Source organism: Opisthocomus hoazin, chromosome 11 (assembly GCF_030867145.1).
Source record: "Opisthocomus hoazin isolate bOpiHoa1 chromosome 11, bOpiHoa1.hap1, whole genome shotgun sequence".
In the NCBI taxonomy this organism is placed as follows: Eukaryota; Metazoa; Chordata; class Aves; order Opisthocomiformes; family Opisthocomidae; genus Opisthocomus; species Opisthocomus hoazin.
In genome coordinates, this window is record NC_134424.1 from 22764398 (window position 1) to 22783172 (window position 18775).

Here is an 18775-nt window from a genome sequence, read left to right on the forward strand (position 1 = left end):
AGGGGTAATGGGCACAAACTGAGGCACAGGAAGTTCCGTCTGAACATGAGGAGGAACTTCTTCTCTCTGAGGGTGACGGAGCACTGGAACAGGCTGCCCAGGGAGGTTGTGGAGTCTCCTTCTCTGGAGATATTCAAGACCCGCCTGGACAAGGTCCTGTGCAGCCTGCTGTAGGTGACCCTGCTTCGGCGGGGGGGTTGGACTAGATGACCCACAGAGGTCCCTTCCAACCCCTACTATTCTGTGATTCTGTGATTCTGTGATTCGCCTGAGGCGCGTGTGTGTTGGTGCATGCTGGCTGCCATGGCTTCCCCACGCAGGCAGCTGGCACCGGCGTGTCGCGGATGAGAGTGAACCTTGCCAGCAAACTTTGTGAGATCACATTTTCTAAATTTTCAGTAACAATGTTTTCTTGCAAAACCTTTGAGTGATCCTTGAAGTGACCCAACCGCTCCAGTCTTGTTTAACATCTTTATCAATGATCTGCATGAGGGGATCGAGTGCTCCCTCAGTAAGTCTCCAGATGACACCACGCTGGGTGGGAGTGTCGATCTGCTGGAGGGCAGGAAGGCTCTGCAGAGGGATCTGGACAGGCTGGGATCGATGGGCTGAGGGCAACTGTATGAGGTTCAACAAGGCCAAGTGCCGGGTCCTGCACTGGGGTCACAACAACCCCATGCAACTCTGCAGGCTTGGGGAAGAGCAGCTGGAGAGCTGCCCGATGGAAAAGGACCTGGGGGTGCTGGTTGACAGCCGGCTGACCATGAGCCAGCAGTGTGCCCAGGTGGCCAAGAAGGCCAACGGCATCCTGGCTTGGATCAGGAATGGTGTGGCCAGCAGGAGGAGGGAGGTGATGGTGCCCCTGTACTGGGCACTGGTGAGGCCACACCTTGAGCACTGTGTTCTGCTTTGGGCCCCTCGCTACAAGAAGGACACTGAGGGGCTGGAGCGTGTCCGGAGAAGGGCAACGAGGCTGATGAGGGGTCTGGAGAACAAGTCTGATGAGGAGCGGCTGAGGGAGCTGGGGCTGTTCAGTCTGGAGAAGAGGAGGCTGAGGGGGGACCTTATTGCTCTCTACAACTCCCTGACAGGAGGGTGGAGTGAGGCGGGGGTTGGTCTCTTCTCCCAAGTAACCAGTGATAGGACGAGAGGCAATGGCCTCAAGTTGCATCAGGGGAGGTTTAGATTGGCTGTTAGGAAAAATTTCTTTAGTGGAAGAAAGGTCAGGCATTGGACCAGGCTGCCCAGGGCAGTGGGGGAGTCCCCATCCCTGGAGGGGTTCAAAAACCGTGTGGATGTGGCACTTGGGGACATGGTTTAGCAGGCATGGTGGGGCTGGGTTGATGGTTGGACTTGGTGGTCTCAGAGGCCTTTCCCAACCTGAACGATGCCGTGACTCTACGATTCATCGCCGTCTCTTAGCGGCACCTTCCTCTTCTGGGGGGGTTGCGGGGTTCCCCCCCGGTGCCCTCAGCCTGCGCTGCCGGGGGCTGCCCGCCCTGCTGCCCCGCCGCGCCCGCCAGGTGGCGCCCTGACAAAGCTCTGGCGGCTGCGGGACGGGGCCGCTCCGCACCGCGCCCCCCCGCGCTCGGTTCCCCCGCGTTACCCCGCGGCGGGGCTGGGGCCGGGCCGGTGGCTCCGGCTGCCGCGGGAGGGACCGACCGGCACCGCCCGGCACCGGCACCGCCCGGCACGGCCCGGCCCGCGGCGGGAGGCTGCCCGGGGCGGAAGCGCTGCGGGAGCGTCTGCCGCACCGGGGAACGGCGGGGAGCCCCCGCGTCAGGGGCTCGGCGGGAGGGATCCCCAGAGGGGCCCTGCGGGAGGGATCCCCGGGGCCTCCCGCGGCGGTCCTGTGCAATGCCCGCACCATTTCGGCAGCCTCCCTGTTCGCAACACTCGGAGCGGGGGATAAGGAACGAACCACCGCGTCCGTGTGAATCCCCGCAGCGGGAAGCGGGATGCTCCCCTCTGCGGCCCCCCCCCCCCCCCCCCCCCCGGGCTCGGACACCGGGCGTGAGCCCCCCTTGCCCGTTGGCAGGACAGCCAGATGGAGCGGCTGCGGGGGGGCACGGTAGGCAGCGAGCCGGGGCCGTTCGGGCAGCCCTGGGGCTTTCCCGCGGCGGTGCGGGACGCGGCGGGGCTGCGGGGATGCTCGCCCCGCCGGTGCGTCTCGGGTGGGGAACCGGGGGGGGGCTCAGGGCAGCGCTACGGGCGGGGAGGCAGAGCCGGGGGAGGAGCGTCGGGGCCGGGGCGAGCGCATAAAACCGGCCCCAGGTGCTCAGTAGTCCCGGCGAACGGGCGGCGGTGGCGGAGCAAAAAAACTTGGTCCCGTATCCCTTCCCCCCCCCCACCCTAACCCCCTCCCTCACCCCACCCCTTCCCCTCCCCGGTGCCGGCGGGAGCGGCGGCCCCCATGCCGCCCGGGGGGCCGGGGCCAGCCCCGGCGGCCCCCCCTGGTGACACCCCCCGGAGCCCCCGCCGCTGTCCCCGCGGGAGGATCGCCCTGAGCCCTCCCGCAGGCAGGTGATCCGCCTGCCGTGCCCGGTTACCCCGCCGCCCCCCCCGGACAACTCCCTCCGTCGGAGAACACGCCCAAGTAGCTGAAGAAGAGAGAAAGGGAGGAAAGAAAAACCAAAAAAAAAAGAAAGAAAAAGGAGAGAGAGAGGGAGAGGGGGGAGACAGCGAACACCGGACCCGGGGGGAGTGCCCGCAGCCCGTCCCTCGCCGCCTGTGCCGGGCGCACCGACCCGGGCCCCGGGGGGGCGGACGGGGGGGGGGGTCGGGCACGGTCCCCCCCTGAGCCCCGGCGGCGGAGGACGCGGCCCCGCGCCGGGCACCGTTTCCCACGTTGGTCGGCGGCACGGCAAGCAAGGAATATGACCAGGAAAGCAAGGCGCTGGATCTTCCACATCTTCCTGAGCCTGGGGATTGTCTACATCAAGATCGGGTAAGCAACTTTTGGGTTGGGGTTTGTTTTTTTTTTTCTCTTTCTTTCTTTCCTTCTTTTATAACGATTGCGCTCGCTCCCAGCCCGACCTGCCCAGACCTGTTACTATTTAACTCGGGAAGCCTCCAACAAAAATGATGATGGTGGTGATCACGATTATTGCTTAAAACACCTTGGAGCGACCGTCGGGGGCTCGGCCTCCGGCGGGGCGAGCTGCCGGCCCCGGCCGTCGGGTGTGTGTGTGGGGGGGGGACACCCCACACCCCCTCGGGGCAGCCGTCCCCTCTCCGTCCCGGCCCCCGCAGCGGGAGGGAGCGGGGCGGGCTGCGGCTCCCCGTTCCCGCAGCATCCCCCGTCCCGCAGCATCCCCCGCGCTCCCCGTCCAGGCGCTCCCGGCTGCGGGGACCCGGCGGGCACTGGGCGCTTAGTTCTCCCCATTCCCTCCCTCCAACCCCGCAACAGGAGAGGGAAAACTCTCCCAGCCCGCTGCCCGTGCGTAGCCCGGGCACGCAACGCCGCTGCCCGCGCTCCGATGCGCGACCGAGGAAGTCTGGTCCCGTTTCGGCAGGAGCCCCGCGCGCTCCTCATCTCCGCTTTGGCTGCGGGGAGAGGGAAGCGACAGGGTGCGGGGAAAGGCGGGTGCTTTCCGGGGGCACCTGCCAAAGCCTGGGCCCCGCAGCGCGGGAAGGCAGCGGGGGGCTGCGTCCGCCTCCCCCCAGCCGCCCCCCGTGTCTTGTCGTTGCAGGGGTTTTTGCTCTGTGGTGGCCCTGGGAGCCAGCATCATCTGTAACAAGATCCCGGGTCTGGCCCCCCGGCAGCGGGCGATCTGTCAGAGCAGGCCCGACGCTATCATCGTCATCGGGGAAGGGTCCCAGATGGGCATCAACGAGTGCCAGTTCCAGTTTCGCAACGGGCGCTGGAACTGCTCTGCCCTGGGAGAGAGGACCGTCTTCGGGAAGGAGCTCAAAGTGGGTACGTTGGCTCTCTGCTCGCTACCGGCCGGCTCCCACCCGCACAACACCGAGAGGGGGGCTGGCGGGGAGCGTCGCCGGGCTCAGCTGTTGGCGTGGGGAAAGACCAGGCAGCTCCCACCACTTGTGCCGGCCGGGGCAGGACCATCGGAGCCCTGGCCCAGGCTGCCCAGAGGGGCTGTGGAGTCTCCTTCTGTGGAGATATCCAAACCCCGCCTGGACGCGGTGCTGTGCAGCCTGCTCTGGGTGACCCTGCTTCGGCAGGGGGTTGGGCTGGGTGACCCACAAAGGTCCCTGCCAACCCCGACGATTCTGGGATTTGGTGACTGTGATTCTGTCGCCTTGTGCGCGTTCACCTGGGTGCTGCAGCTGTCGCTACTGACGTGACAGACATCGGTGCTTCCTCCTAGCAGGGCGCCTGTGTTACCTTCCGCCGCAGCGTTTCACTGTCCTGTTCTCTTAAACCCTTTCCAAAAGATTTTTCCGCTTGTGTGCGCAGGACAGCAGCCTTACTCACGCGCTAAAGGGTGCGAAAAAGGTGTTTGGTTCTGGTTAGAGGTAGTGGTCAGAGACCGAATGCTGGGTGGGGTTAGAATTAATTACACTTCTGGGGTGCAGCCACCAGAACAGTGACACTGGCTTGAGGTTTCTACCTGTCGGGACTAAGGTCCAGCAATCAGTCTCCCCAGAAGAGGTTTCCACCACATAAATTAGTTGTTCTCTAGCAACTGTACCTAGTGCCCTCTCTCCCACCAGAACGAGCGGGCGTGTTCTGTGCTGAGATGCCAGGGCATTTACAAATGGGCTGCTCCAAGCAACGGGCAGGAGATCCCATCTCCAGCTTCCATTTTTTTCGGTCATTGCAACAGTACAAACCATACTAAAATTCTTACCTAAAACAAGCATTAATAATGACAAACACAAATACCTCAGGAAACAGAGCTGGGGTTAAAACTCTCATAACCCTTCTACTGCAAAAGACATAGCAGTGGAGCTTACTCAACATTTGTTGATTCTACAGCACTTAAAATACAAACAAACAGTGAGGAAAAGACTTTTCTGAATACAGGTATAGCCATTTTTAAAGCTTTCATCAAAAGCTAATTACTCACAGTACGGCATTCTGCATCCAGAATTTGAAGTTGGGATCTGTGGTTTCCAGCCTTGAGGTCTTTCTGCCTCCTCCCCATCTAAAATGTAGAGGCAAAACCCCCAGAAAACGAGTCAAATGATGCTTAGTGTGATAGAGAGCACGGATGTTTCGTGAGAACAGAAGAAGTGACTGAGGGTGGAAGCTAGCAGAGCCCCGAGCAGTCATACAGCAGCTGTGCCTGGCTTCCAGATTGCTGGGAAACCCTCTGGACTGGGCTGGGCTGGTGCCAGGCACCGCTTAGGTACAGAGGGACAAATGGCAGGATATGACCCTAGTACCTCGTTCCTTGCGTTCTCCTGAAACGCGGAGATACAGCATTGCTGCTCTGCTCCAGAACTCGCAGAATTGGCATGAACTGAACGTGTATTTTATCACATGTGTGCATGCCGACATGTGTATTTCCCAAAACTTAGGGGCATTTAAGGAAAGAACCGAAAGAGAACAAGACGACTAAATTTGAAAGCCCTGTGCGAGCGGCTGACCTTTCAACACCTTTGACAGCCAAACACAGTGAATCAAGCAGGGAATGTAAAAACCACCCTGCACGACATCGTGAAGCATCTGAAAATGCACCGTTTATTCAGATTAGCTCCTTGTTTCTGTTCCTCGAGCTGAGCTGCTCCTGTCAGTGATCCACACAAGCGTTTGCCACCTCTGTCAGTGAAGAGTCCATTTGGACGGCTGACGGGTGTGGGCTCATTTAGCCCAAGAGTAACGTTTCCTTCAGCAGAAAATGTGAGAAGGATTTCTTCTCCTCCAACAAATAAAACTGCGGAGTTACTGTGGTCTGTTGTATAAACATGCACTCAGTTCCTCCCTCCCTCCCAAAATTGAATTATTTAGCTAGCGGGTTATATTTAGCTCCTTTTAAAGAAAGTCAATATGAAAGGAAGTAGACTTTGATCTGTCTTTGAGGTGATAACTCTTAATACGTTCTATCTACCCATTACGAGGCTAAGATGTATAGGGCAAATTCACCGCTGGTTTCGGAACGCGGTCAAGGGTTGAATGGCATCCAAATCACAAAACTCACTTAAAGAATAACCAAACCCTTCAAATTTAAACAGGTTATATGTTTGCATTTGAAAATCAACTTTTAGCAAAGTCACACAGGTTTGAAATCTGCAGTAGTGAATGTTACTTGCACACAGCACATGCACTGTGCCTCAAGGACAGAAATTCTCCGGCCCTCAAACAAAAAAATATTATAATGTAGCTACTTCTGCTCAGGTTGTCTCCTTGTTCTTCCGCTTCTTCCCTGTCAGCACGTATAGAAACTCAGCATCTCTGACACAGCTCGTCTTTCCATGGCTATAAGGCAAAAGCATCGGTCCCCTGCATTTCTCCCTCTTCCCCTCAGATCTCTGTATCGGGGTGCGCTCTAGGTTACCGTTCAGAGAAATAAAGGCCAGTATTTCGCTCTGCTTAAAAAGGGTAAAACCTACATGCCACAAAGCTGTAAGTCAAATTCGGTGCCCACAAACAGGAGGGGATCAGGCCTGCGTGCCTCACCCTAAGAGAGAGACGTGTGAGGTGAAGGATCGTGTCCCCTGTAGGACCTGTTTTAAGGTTACTGGCGCCAGAACAATCCAGGTTAACATTAGGGCAAAGACACTTTGCCCTTGTCGCTTTTTTAAGTAGCAGCAGCAGCCCTAGATTCTCGGTCCTTTGACACGGTGTGTGTCACAGAATACTCATCGTAATACATTAGTACCTTTTATAGCATTCAAAGACTGATGATATTTCTTGGCCAGTTGCATCCTTAAAGTCATTACCTCGGAAGCACGGGGGCACCTTTGTCGTGCCGCTTGCCGTCAAGCCAGCGGGCCACGCATGACCTCATTCCGCTTTCTCTGGGAGAGGCTCTGCCTGCGGAGCGGCACGGGCGTTCTCGCTCTGCCGTGAGGGGATGACTTCAGAATGACAGCAGCGCGGCTCGCCTTGCCGCTGCGCTGCTGAACGTGTGCTGCGAGCAAAGTCTGGTATCAGTCTGGGAGGATGTGCTTAAGGAACTCTTATGCTAATGGGATTTGCCTGCGTTAGTCCATACTAATAAGTTCCCTTGGATACCGCAGATTCTTGTGAACTATTTCCCAGCCCAGACTGTGATGGCACACCGAGCTAAATCTCTTCCAAACCAGGTTTCGTTACTTTTACTGGGTAGTCTTTTTTTTATGAAGGTTGTGCAAACGCACCCAAATTATTTCCGTTCTTGTGTTGATGCTGCAGGGTGATTCTGGAGGCCTAAGCTCTCCTCGTGGCTCTGCCGTTGTGCGGCTGAGGGACTGGGGCAGCCTCCTCCTCTGTGCTTCTCTTCTCCTATTCTTAAAGCGGCAACTGGGATACGAGCCTGCGTGAAATGCTTCAGAGTCAGCAGCAGGAAAGCATCAAACCAAGCTTTCCAGTTCTAATCTGTAGCGTGTGTGTATCTGTATTTTAACCAGTTCACACATAACCTGTCTTCCAGCGATAATTCCATTGTAGAGTTATAGTTAGCAACCATTTAAATCCATCTGTGCTTCATACAGCTTGTTTGTGATCACGGACTTCAGTTTCCAGCTCGTTACAGCATGCTTCCAGCCAGCACACAGCATATACTCTCTGTTTCTTGTGTCGTTTTGTCTAGTTAGTCCTTCAAAAGAGAGATTCTTCCCTACTGACATACTGTGGATATCTTATCGTGACAGCCGGTGACAATAGTGCCGACAGCATGAAGAGAAATAAGAGAGTAAGAGTGACATCACTTTACTCCAGCTGAGCACTTGGTCCAGGTACGGCAGCAAAAGTTGAAGTCGCATCAAGGTCAACACAAGGATTTTTCTTCTAGACAGTTCTGTAGACACCTTATTAATAATGTAAAGTCACAAAGAGAATTTTTAAAATAACTGTGGAGATGATGCAATGCTCTAATTGTGGACACTCTTAAAAACAAACCTATTTGTTACAGTGGTCAGCAGTTCTGTTCCTGAAGGCGGCCACAATCAAAACCAAGGATTTAAAGCAGGACAGGCCAAAAATCTCCTGCCCACCTCTCTTCAGGTGGAACGTGGTTCAAGCCTAAACCTCTGAGCAACCAGAGATGCCTTGGATGGAATCTGAAAATCAGATTTGGGCTCTGAGGAACCACAGAAAGAGCAGGTGCTATGGCGAAGGCTTTTCAGCAGGTGCCTTAGCAGCCCATTTTGCAGTGTGCAGCCTTGCGAACAGGTAGTCAGCAGTAGCTTTGCTGCTTGTGATAATGGCGAGCCAAGGAGTAACGATCTCAAATGAGCACCTTATGCACGCGTTTCATGGTATCTAGAGGACAGCACCGTATCGGCATCACAGGGCAAACCCACAAAGCTATGTGCTTTTCTCGTAACCGAGCAGCACTGCCACTATTAAATGAGGCTTCCCGAGTAGAAATAATACAAACTGCTCGACTGCATCTCTGCAAAGGGAGACAGCCAAGTGAAAACTCATTTCAGAGCAGATCTATGAAAAGAAAGGCGCCGGAACCTTGCAGAAGCTGTCATGGACCCTGCGTGGGAGAGGATGGAGGGGATCAGCCAAGGGCTGTAAAGACACGTGGTGGTCTCCGAAGAGCATTTTCATCCTGGTCTTACTAAAATGTGTCAATTCTATGGTTTCTTTTGTATTGAAAAATATTTCAGTATAATCACGTTGATACCTTCATCCATCTGACATTACTCTTGTGAACAAGGAAAGCTGAAACCAAAACAAGAATCCACATGGACAAGCAGGTCTTCAAACTTCTGGGCGCAGCACCAATGTGCACCGTGCACAGTGCCTTCGACTCAGGGACCGTTACAGCTGCACCCAGATGTACGCGTGAAAACAGGGGAGGCTGTTAGCTCTACACTGCCCACCGAACTGAACTTAGCGGGGATTTATTTTCCATGTGTTAAAATAAGCTTTTATTCTACAGCTTCAACAACGTAAAGGGAGAGGGGACATTCCAGCTCTTGCCTATTGAGACAAATGACAACCACCCTACAAGCCAAACTCTTAACCAGCTTGGTCAGTAGCTGTCAGGAGCTCTCTCTTCTGCTAGTATGCAAAAGAGAACGAGATTGAGCTCATTCTCCTGCCTGCTCTGGTAGAGTTAAAAGAAAAATAATAGACTAAAACTTTGTTTTGTCACTGTGTTAAAGACAAACGCTTTTGAAAACATCCCAGTACAGGTGTATTTGAAAGAGGACTTCATTTTCAATCATTTCCTAGAGCTTTTTGGTTTTATATGCTGGTGTCGTCTCTTCAGAGTCGGATTTTTTGAATTACAAATTAACAGACCGAGTGAACAACCACTGGTAGACAGTCATGAGTATGCTTGCTGTTTTTGTATTGCATGGAAGATTACCTGCACAAGTCTGTGGGAAACTAGGTGCTAAGCGTTGCTGCACTGTTCAGTGTGGTCAATATTTAGAAGGAAGGGTGACAAATACTCTGTTTTCTGAACCAGTGATGTTACGAAACCCCCGAGATACACAGAGAAGAAATACTGTAATTAACAGGAGTCTTGTTATCTACTCAAGCAAGGTCAGAATTCACATTTCTATGCTTGGTTTCCAGCCCTTAAAACCAGTGTTCAGTGTCAGTATGTTGCAGGAGAACAGTTATTTACAGGCAAAACAGAGGCCAGGCTGAAATACGGTCGGATCATCCAAAACCCAGCATGCTGCTTTATGCCAAAAAGTCAATCTTTCTCAGCAGGGACTGTCACAGGAAGATAAAACATTGCCCCAAGGTCACTGCAGTTGGAATTCCCATCAGAAGGTTTTCATACCTGCCTTCACACGTGTCTTGTGAGTACATGTTCCAGAGAAACAAAAAGATTACATTTCATGAGAGAGGTAGAAGAGCTGTCTCCTATCGCAGGGTCAGTGCCTGGCGTTCCCGAGAGCAAGGCAGCGGCATGGAGGGATCGGAGCAGCCCGAAAAGGGGAAGCTGTCGTCTGAACTCCGAAATACCAGCTGTGACTTTTGTAATGCATATGCCTCGAGTCGTAGCTTCGTAAGTTTGAAGAGGGTGTTTTCAAAAATAATCAGTATACCTGGAGCGTTTCCTCTCCAAGAACTTCACGTGTTGATGAAACAAACTTTAGCTTGTGAAAGTGGGCAGTGCCTGAACCCGCCAAAGTCTCAAATACCTCTTAGACCAACTCTACTTATTTTATTTATTGGTACTAATCTCTGTAAAGAACACGCTGCCGATTTATAGGTGACTGTCATTTTCATTTCAAGCCAGTATAATATTTTAAGGCAGCAAACCCCTCAAAGCTGAATCATTACAGAATGGGGAAGAAAAACAGGAAGGGGGTACTTCAGTTTTTTTTTTTTAAGCTACCATATTTATTAATCACACACGCTAAGTTAAAGAAAGATAAGAAGCCTGCAAGACTGTACATGGTCTACCAAGGAAGGAGGAGGCACACCCCAATGTAGGCAGAGGATGAGTTCTTCGTTTTTCCTAGCTATGAGTTATGACCTCTACAGAGAGATGTGAAGTAATGTTAGCTATGGCACATAATTGGCAAGGCACGTTGTGTTTTCCATCTTTATATTTTCACAATCATGTTTCAGCTCATGTCACTGCAGATAACTCCCCCTCTGACCCTTTGGCTTTAAATAGCAGAAAATACAGCCCATGTTTTCCAGTGAGATAAATAGAAATTTGTCTTTTTTATTTCACAGCTTAGTGAATTTATGAGGGGGACTGGTAGGGCGGGCCAAGCTGTTTAGAAACATGCTTAGATCCTGCGAGGTGAACTGCTGAGCACCTACCGGCTTCCTGCGAGTAAATCCACTCCGTATCTCGCAGGCTTAGGTCCCGTTTCCCACGCAACATCAAGGTAATGTGCTTCTTTTTAAGATGAAGTTCTCATTTCTAATCAGTGCAAATGAAGCCTTCTCATAAACTGTTCAAATTTTAAGACTAAACTTAAAAAAAAAATGAAGTTAGCTAAACTAAAACCAGAACGCAGACCACTCTTTGCAGCGGATACCCAGGCAGGCCACTTGCTGACTGGCCAAACCCCAGTCTCACCAACATTTATACGCAAGAGCAGAGATGTGCATGCGAGCGTTTGCAGCATTAACGCTCCAAGGCATGCACGAGTTGTATATAATGATGGTCAGCGTTAGGAGAGCTGCCCGCGCTGGCAATACTGATGTTTGCACTTACCTGTGACCATCTCGGCGCTTCCCTTGATGCCATCTGGCACTCTGTGGCGGTGGCTGACTGCGTGGAGCTCAGAAGTTAAAGACAGCTTGGGATTGCCACATGCCACCCAGTGAAGGGTCTAAAGTCGGGACTCCAGGCCTTTGGAGGACGATTTGCATCAATGGAGTGGAGCTGCAGAAATACTGGAAGCTGTGCTATCTGCCATCGAAGCAATGGGAGCTGCAACACACCCTAGGGCACCGAAGCGCTTGTTGGAGCTGAGGCCAGCCCCAGGTCTGGATGGGGGGGACAGAGCCAGGCAGATGTTGGTGCCCATACCCCGCTCCCCGGCCGAGCGCTGACGGGTGCCTCCCACGTCCCCACCAGCCCCAGCGCATCTGCACCGAGCTTGAACGTCACCTGTACAGCGGCTGTGCCTGGAAATGCTGCCGTGGTTAGAAACCCCTAGCAGGTCTCCGTAAATGACGAGAGCAACCTCTGAAGGACTGCCAGATCCGTCGCTGAGGTTTCTAACTCTTGGAGTTCAGCTCTGCTGTGTGTTTAGCCTTTGCTTATTCCAGATGATGAGAAGAACGTGTCATTCGGGGGCTGAAAGGACGGCTTACAGGACTTGTACATGTAGAGCTAACTCTCCGCCTTTCTCCGCAGCTCCTGTAGGCCTCAGGCGTTCTTTCTTTTGCCAGTTTACTCACTTCAAGTGGTTTTATGTGCATCCTTGCAAGTCACTGGCTGGAAAAGCTTCCACAAAAACCTCTTAAGCTGACCCAGCATCTTGGATCATGATTTGCACCAAGCCTTCCACAAAAATCAACTGACATGTTCCTTATATGCATTTTTAAATTAAATTGTTACCTTTTTTCTAATTTTTTTTTTTTTTAAATCATAGATTTAAGTCCAGTTGCCATTAAAGGATGCATTCAGTGGGAATTGACTGCAAGAAGGTTTAAGTCCCGGGTTTCCACCCAACTTGTCTAGCAAATGGGTCAGAAAACTGTTCAAGAGACAGTTTGAATAGCTCATGCTGATGAGTACCTTTTATTTAAGCTCTTTCCAAAAGGTCTTTTCTGATCTCACTGCTGAAAATATATCTGTTTACACTCCCAGCTAGTGTCTGATCTTTCTAGGGAAAGTAAGGACTGCAGTTTAGGGTTTTCCACACCCTTTCAGTTATACAGAAGAGGGGAACTCTTGACGTTACCGTTCGCCTACTGACTAACTATCTCTTTTTGCTAGGAAAGAAGTGTTTTGCTTATTCTGGTCATTAACCAAAGCGGGCTTTGTGTCTCACATGGTGTGATGCATTGCTGCCAGTTCTGTTCTTTCCTTACCCTATATTCTGTAGCGTATCTCCTGCTTTGCTAGCTTGCTTTGTCCTCCTGAACCAGAACTGCTGTTCCCACCTATGAAGTATTTCACGATGCTACAGTCACTATCACCTACAGTGTAAAGTAAATACAAGGAAGTCTCAGTATTGTGTTGATATCAAAGTCTGACCTTTTTCTAACACTAAAATCCTGAATGTTTTATTACCAAGTTCTTTGAGGGAAAGTAAGGCACAGGTCTAAGTTGGCTGTCAGTTGCACATAAAAAAGTAGGATGAAAAGTAAATGAGAAAGAAAAGAAAGGAGGATCGCATCAAGTCATTTCCCAAAGCGTTCATTTTTGGGAATCCAGAAGTGATGAGGTTGGACCTTTCAACCTACCCGTATTTTGAGATTGGACTGCACAGGGAGCAGTACTTCCTTGGCCGGCCTGCTCTGGAGCATCAGCAGAAGCTCCGACGAAACAAACTGTTGCCTGCAAGGAGCAGTTGCCTGGGTGTACCTTGTTAAAGCAGTGTTTCCCCCTGAGATCCTCCAGGCTCTGCAACCGTCTGCTGAAATGAGAAGTAGAGGAGCAGTATTCGCTGTTTAAATGTGGCTGGAAAACACGTGTGCTCATGTTCTCCCATTTGGTTACAAACCCCCCTATTACACCATTATGGTATCTGAAGCGCTGTCGCAGAAGAGGCTCAGAATGAATGAAGCTCACCCCTAGCCTGTGTGCTGACATTTCTATGAGCCAGGCAAGGGTAATGAAGCTTAAAAATAGTGAATCATTTATGGAAAACAGGGATAGTTTACTGCAGACATGACAAGCCTGTGCCACTTCATCAATACTGTGTAAGTGCCAAGGTACTTCCTACTGGGATCAATTCCTCCGGCCACTGGCTTTGTTTACCTTCTAATCTACTAACTTCTAGCTTCAAAAAGCTGCTAAACTTCTCTCCCAAATCACTCAATTTGTGGAATATATTTTATGATCAAGCTTGAAATTAGATTCTGCTTGTGCTAGTTTTACACTCTCTGCATTGCATTTTTCACCCCTCTCAGAAGCAAAAGAGCTGGTTAGTCTTTACAATGTCGAGAGTGTCAGACTAAACTGATCTCCCAGTGTTTTTTATTCTAGATCTTGAAAACAACGAATGATCAGAAATCATCCAACCAAAGAAAAAACAGAGCCAGATGCAAATTTCAACCCAGACTATTTTTTTGATGGTGTCCCGTTTGCTGCTTCATGAAACAGAAATCTGGTGTAATGCATTGCTCCCCTCTGAGCGGCGAAAGTGGGGCTTCTTATTGTACCTTCACTGTTTATCAGTGCATTTTTCGTAGTGTTGTGCTTAAAATAGTGAGGACGTTGCTGAGGGTAAACTGGAGGAGGAACTAGCCAGGTGCCCTGGCCGGTCCTGCTGGACTCGCTCGGGATGGGACACCACTCCCACCCGCCTCCTCCGGTCTCCCCATGCCGCCGTGCACAGAGCACAGCTCCAAATACACCTACAGCCTGGGGTTTCTCACCAGCGTTCAGATTTTCATAAAAAGCCACTCATTCTAGAAAGCCTCGTCTGCGAAGTCCACAGTCATGACAATTCAACATTTTGTGATTTCTCTTTTTTTTTTTTTTAATAAGGGAAAACAAGAAACCCTTTGAGGAAGTCTGGTACTTGGCTTACAAGTTCCTCAGTAAGCAGAGTGCATAGCAGTATCAATGGGATTATTGCCTACGCTAAATAAAATGGCACGAAGTTGCCTATTAACTGATTTCGATTATGTCATCTTGTTTCTCATTCTACTTCCTTGCCAGAAGGAAGTGAATTTTTTTCATTAAAAGAACCATTTAGTGACAAGTACAGAAATCTAGATCGTATATGTGAAAGGGATGTAGCCGAGAATGAAATGCTTGTAAGATTTCTTTCCCAAGTGAATATTTTTTTGTGACAACCGATAAACAGCAGAAATGTGCTTGTTTCATGTACAATAGACTACTGCCAGCAGCTGAGGTCTGCCAGAACTTAACTGACGGGTGTTTGGAGAAGGGAAGCTGATCTTCCCATCTGCCCTCTCCTAATTAAGAGCCTGATTCTGTTCCTATTGATGCAAGGGTACATTTTGTCATTGGAGAAAAAAGAGTGGGGAGAAGTTCTTGGTGTGGGAGATCCAAGAATTTCTAAAGCACTGTTTGATATACACGGGCAACCGCTGCAAACCATCTCGTGTTTTGAAGGGGCCCTCTCTCAGCAGAACCGGTTCCAAAAGTCTCGCAGATCCCGTAGGACCCACATGTGGGAAATCCACCCAGTAGAATGCAAGAAAGCTTCAAGAAGAAAAGTTAAATCATAGATTTAAAGCGACCCCCCCCCTCAACAAACAGAAGCCTGTCATTATAGCTATTTTGCGCAAAATAACATCGGCTTAACCACTTCCTCACAGCCCTCTTGTGAGGCTGTCACTTTGTCTTGTGCTTGTCATGGTACCTACAACAGGCCAGGATTTTTTTTCCATCCTGTGAGAAATTTTGAAATGAAAACCAAAACTTATTTCATGGAGTTTGCATAAATATCCGTGTTGAAGACTTTGTGACACCTACAATGTGAAGAAATGTTCCAATTCAGCTAGAGTAATTTCAGAACAAGGTTGTTTGCCTGTAAAAATACCTTTTAGTATAGAACTCAATTTCTAAATAAAATCCCATTTCAGAGCAGATTTTTTTTTTTGCAGTTGAATAGGGATGTTTTAGCAATCTCACCCCCGATTCCACCTGTTTTCTTTTGTTTTCTTTCTTTTTGAGACAGAGCATTTACCACCCACCCTTTTGTTATAAAAGCTTTAGTCTGACTACTTCTAATACCACCTGGAAATATATATAGAGATATATATATGTGAAGTTGCCTAAATAATACTGTATCTTCTGCTACCTTATGGAGAGCTATCATTTTAGAGAGTGAACATCCACAAAAATCAATACTTAGAAAAGCAGAGACCTGCTTATGCCTGCAGATTTACAGCCCTTCTAATAATAGCCTCCTGATGTTTACACCGCGGGAACTTGCCTATCTTTTCCTAACTCATGTCACCACGTTGCATGGCGAATTTACCACACTGTTTTAATTTCAGGTAGCAGAGAAGCAGCGTTCACATATGCTATCATTGCCGCTGGAGTAGCACACGCAATCACGGCTGCCTGCACGCAGGGCAACCTGAGCGACTGCGGCTGCGACAAAGAAAAACAAGGACAGTACCATAAAGAGGAAGGGTGGAAATGGGGAGGCTGCTCCGCTGACATCAGATACGGAATAGGATTCGCCAAAGTGTTTGTGGACGCCCGGGAGATCAAGCAAAACGCCAGGACGCTGATGAACCTGCACAACAACGAAGCCGGGCGGAAGGTAAGCGCCTCTGCTCTGCCCCCGGCACGGCCGTCGCTGGCCTGGGAGCGGGGACGGGGTTAGACCGGGCACGGTGCGGGAGGACCGCGGCACGCTTTCAGGCTAACCTTGTTGGGCAGCAGGCACGTGGGCAGCTTCACGAGTTACGCGCGCTTGTTGGACCATCTGTCCATCAAATATTTGTCTAAATGTTACTCTTTGCAGTTGTAAAAAGAAAAAAGCAAACAAACATTTTATCTGGAAAGTCAAATGGTACTTACGATAAAAAAGCTTGCCTGCTGCTGTGCGGGGGAGTGGGATTCTCGTCAGGTTCAGACACGAACTTCTCACTCGTTTGCAGAGGGATCCTTTTCAACCCAAGTGTTTAAACCTTGCTCTTTGTGTGAGGACTACCACTACAAGGAGAAAAATCGTTTAGCAAAAAGACCACGGACTGGCTTCACTGTTACACCATTATATGGATCTGGTTTATTGTTTCGCACAGCCCCCTCACCCGCCAGTTCTTTGGGGGGTACCAGGTAGCTGAAAGCAGCCGCTGCAGAGCCAGTGGTGGGGGAGACAGGAATTCGGCAGCTCCCAGCACGCGTGTTTCCCGGGGATCCTGGGCACCGACCGCCCCCAGTTCGCTGCCTTCGCCCTTGGCTGCACTCGGACAGTTTTTTGACTGTCTATGGCCTCAAGTTGCATCAGGGGATGCTTAGATTGGATATTAGGAAAAATTTCTTTACTGCAAGAGTGATCAGGCACTGGACCAGGCTGCCCAGGGCAGTGGTGGAGTCCCCATCCTTGGAGAGGTTCAAAAACCTTGTGGATGTGGCACTTGAGGACATGGTTTAGCAGGTGTGGTGGTGTTGGGTGGATGGTTGGACTTGGTCAGCTTAGAGGTCTTTTGCAACCTATGATTCTATGGCAGCCGTTGCAGATGCAGGACCCAGCCTGGCCTCTGCTCCTCAGCTCCGTGCAGGTCTGGCATTCCCCAGCACACCTCAGAGCGGTCTCGATGGCGGAGCGGCTCTGATTTACACCAGCTGGGAATAACTGGGGGATGTCTGTGTGCTCCCCATCTCCCCATCCAGCCGCGTGCGGGTACAGGCCAGCGCTGCCTTCCGTACGGTGGTTACCATTTTGCCAATCGCATCTCGCAGAACAGATGTAAATCCTCTTGTCTTCTCAGCGCCCTGTTTTACCTTCTCCACCGTTTGCACTCCTGTGCGTTAGCACTGCTTTTGGCATTATTTTAGTGTGACTTAGTAGCAAATGGGAGAAGGAAGTTAGGAACAGCAGGTAATTTGTGGATACTATTTTTGTTGTGGTAATTACCTGTAGGCTCTGAGACATCTCCACTTACGCTGGAGCCAAGCAGATGGCATTGAAGAAAAGCCATTTCCACCCCAAACAAAAGCCTAACTTTTCTTTTATTTAATGCTACTGTCGTAGTTTTATAGGCCAGATTATGGTTTTTACTCTGCCTAGTATCCCAAATGTCCGTGTCTGGCTCTCTTGTCCAAACATGGTACTTCAAAACGCTAGCAAAATTAACATTGAATTCTGAGAATAACTCAAGGACTGGCCATTACTATTTACTAATCAAATGATCTGAGCTTTTGCGTCTTCAGTACTTGGCTTCCGGTAGCACGAAGGCACATGCTGACAAGCCTGGTGAAACACCAAGGCCCACAGTCTGCTCTGCTGTACAAGCACAAATCCTCCCAAATGAAAAATGGCGGGGCAGTTTCACCTTTGCGGGAAAGCTACTCCCCTGAAAGGTCTGCTGTTATTTGATGGGTGCCGGCAGTAGAAGACTCCCAAGAAACGACACACCAGCCTAGAGAGGACTGCAAACGTAGGTGGAACTGGCGACTGTCTTAGAAAATTGCTTCAATCAAAAAGCGCAAAGGTTTCGACAAAAGAAGAAGTTGCATTTCTCAGATCTGTTATCACTCAGGTATGGACCTGGGGTAGAGGAGGAGGGATACTAGTCCTGGAGCTGGCCCGTGGGAAGGCAAGGCATCAGCAGCCTCCCCTTGAGGACATGAGCTGCTTGAGTTTCTCACCTATGAGTGCAGGGTTTGCTGGGAGCTGGCAGGTTCGGCCCTACGCATTGTTATCCGGGAGAACAGTGGTGTGTCCTATCTCTGGCGATCTGCCATTTCTCCAGCAGGCTCAGGAACTGTTCTGATCTAGAGATATTTCTACGCTTCTTCCTGCATCCCTTGCAGAGCAAAATTACGGATCTTTGTTTGAACAAAGGCCTCGGTTTGAAATCTTCAGGGGAAAGAGAGAGTAACAAGACTGAGAGTAGGCATGTTACTCCACCGTCCTGTAGAGAACGAATAAATGATGTTTTTGCTAGAGAGATTCCTTTCAGGCTTTGCTCTTATGTGAACGATCACAATATTTAAAGACAATTGGCAGAGGGAGGCCATTAAGGGTATTTGGCAAGCTAGGTCTCCCACAGCCTAACCCTTTCACAACAAAGACTATCTTGTTTTGAGGTTGTACTCTCCCTTTTGGAGCACTGTGGATCTTATCAGCCTTCACACAATCTGTTCTTGGTGGCTTTCCTCTGGGCTACGAATTCTTGTCTAGTTTTACTTGCCCGTGGCTAGGTTTTTGATGATATTTATGCACCTAGGAGACAGACTGGCACCTACTGGGCTTCCAAAAATAAACTAGATATTCAATTCTTACTAATTTATTGTCTTCACCTGTAGGCACCGCTATGCTGTTCAAAAGTCAGTCCTCTCCACTTCTCTGGTCTTGCCATGTGAAACTGCAGAATGACCCATGAAAAGGTCCTTCTTTAGGAGGG

The 18775-nt window shown here is 50.5% G+C and overlaps 1 protein-coding gene across 1 annotated transcript in view; it reads left to right on the forward strand.

The window, feature by feature from the left end:
• The first annotated feature begins 2348 nt into the window (after positions 1 to 2348).
• WNT7A (Wnt family member 7A) overlaps positions 2349 to 18775 on the forward strand; it is a 39127-nt gene continuing 22700 nt past the window's right edge. The window contains exons 1-3 of the mRNA XM_075432826.1: positions 2349 to 2947; positions 3693 to 3919; positions 15692 to 15963. Of these exons, the coding sequence (XP_075288941.1) occupies positions 2877 to 2947; positions 3693 to 3919; positions 15692 to 15963 (570 nt within the window). The 5' untranslated portion in view covers positions 2349 to 2876. The remainder of the gene's footprint in view (positions 2948 to 3692; positions 3920 to 15691; positions 15964 to 18775) is intronic.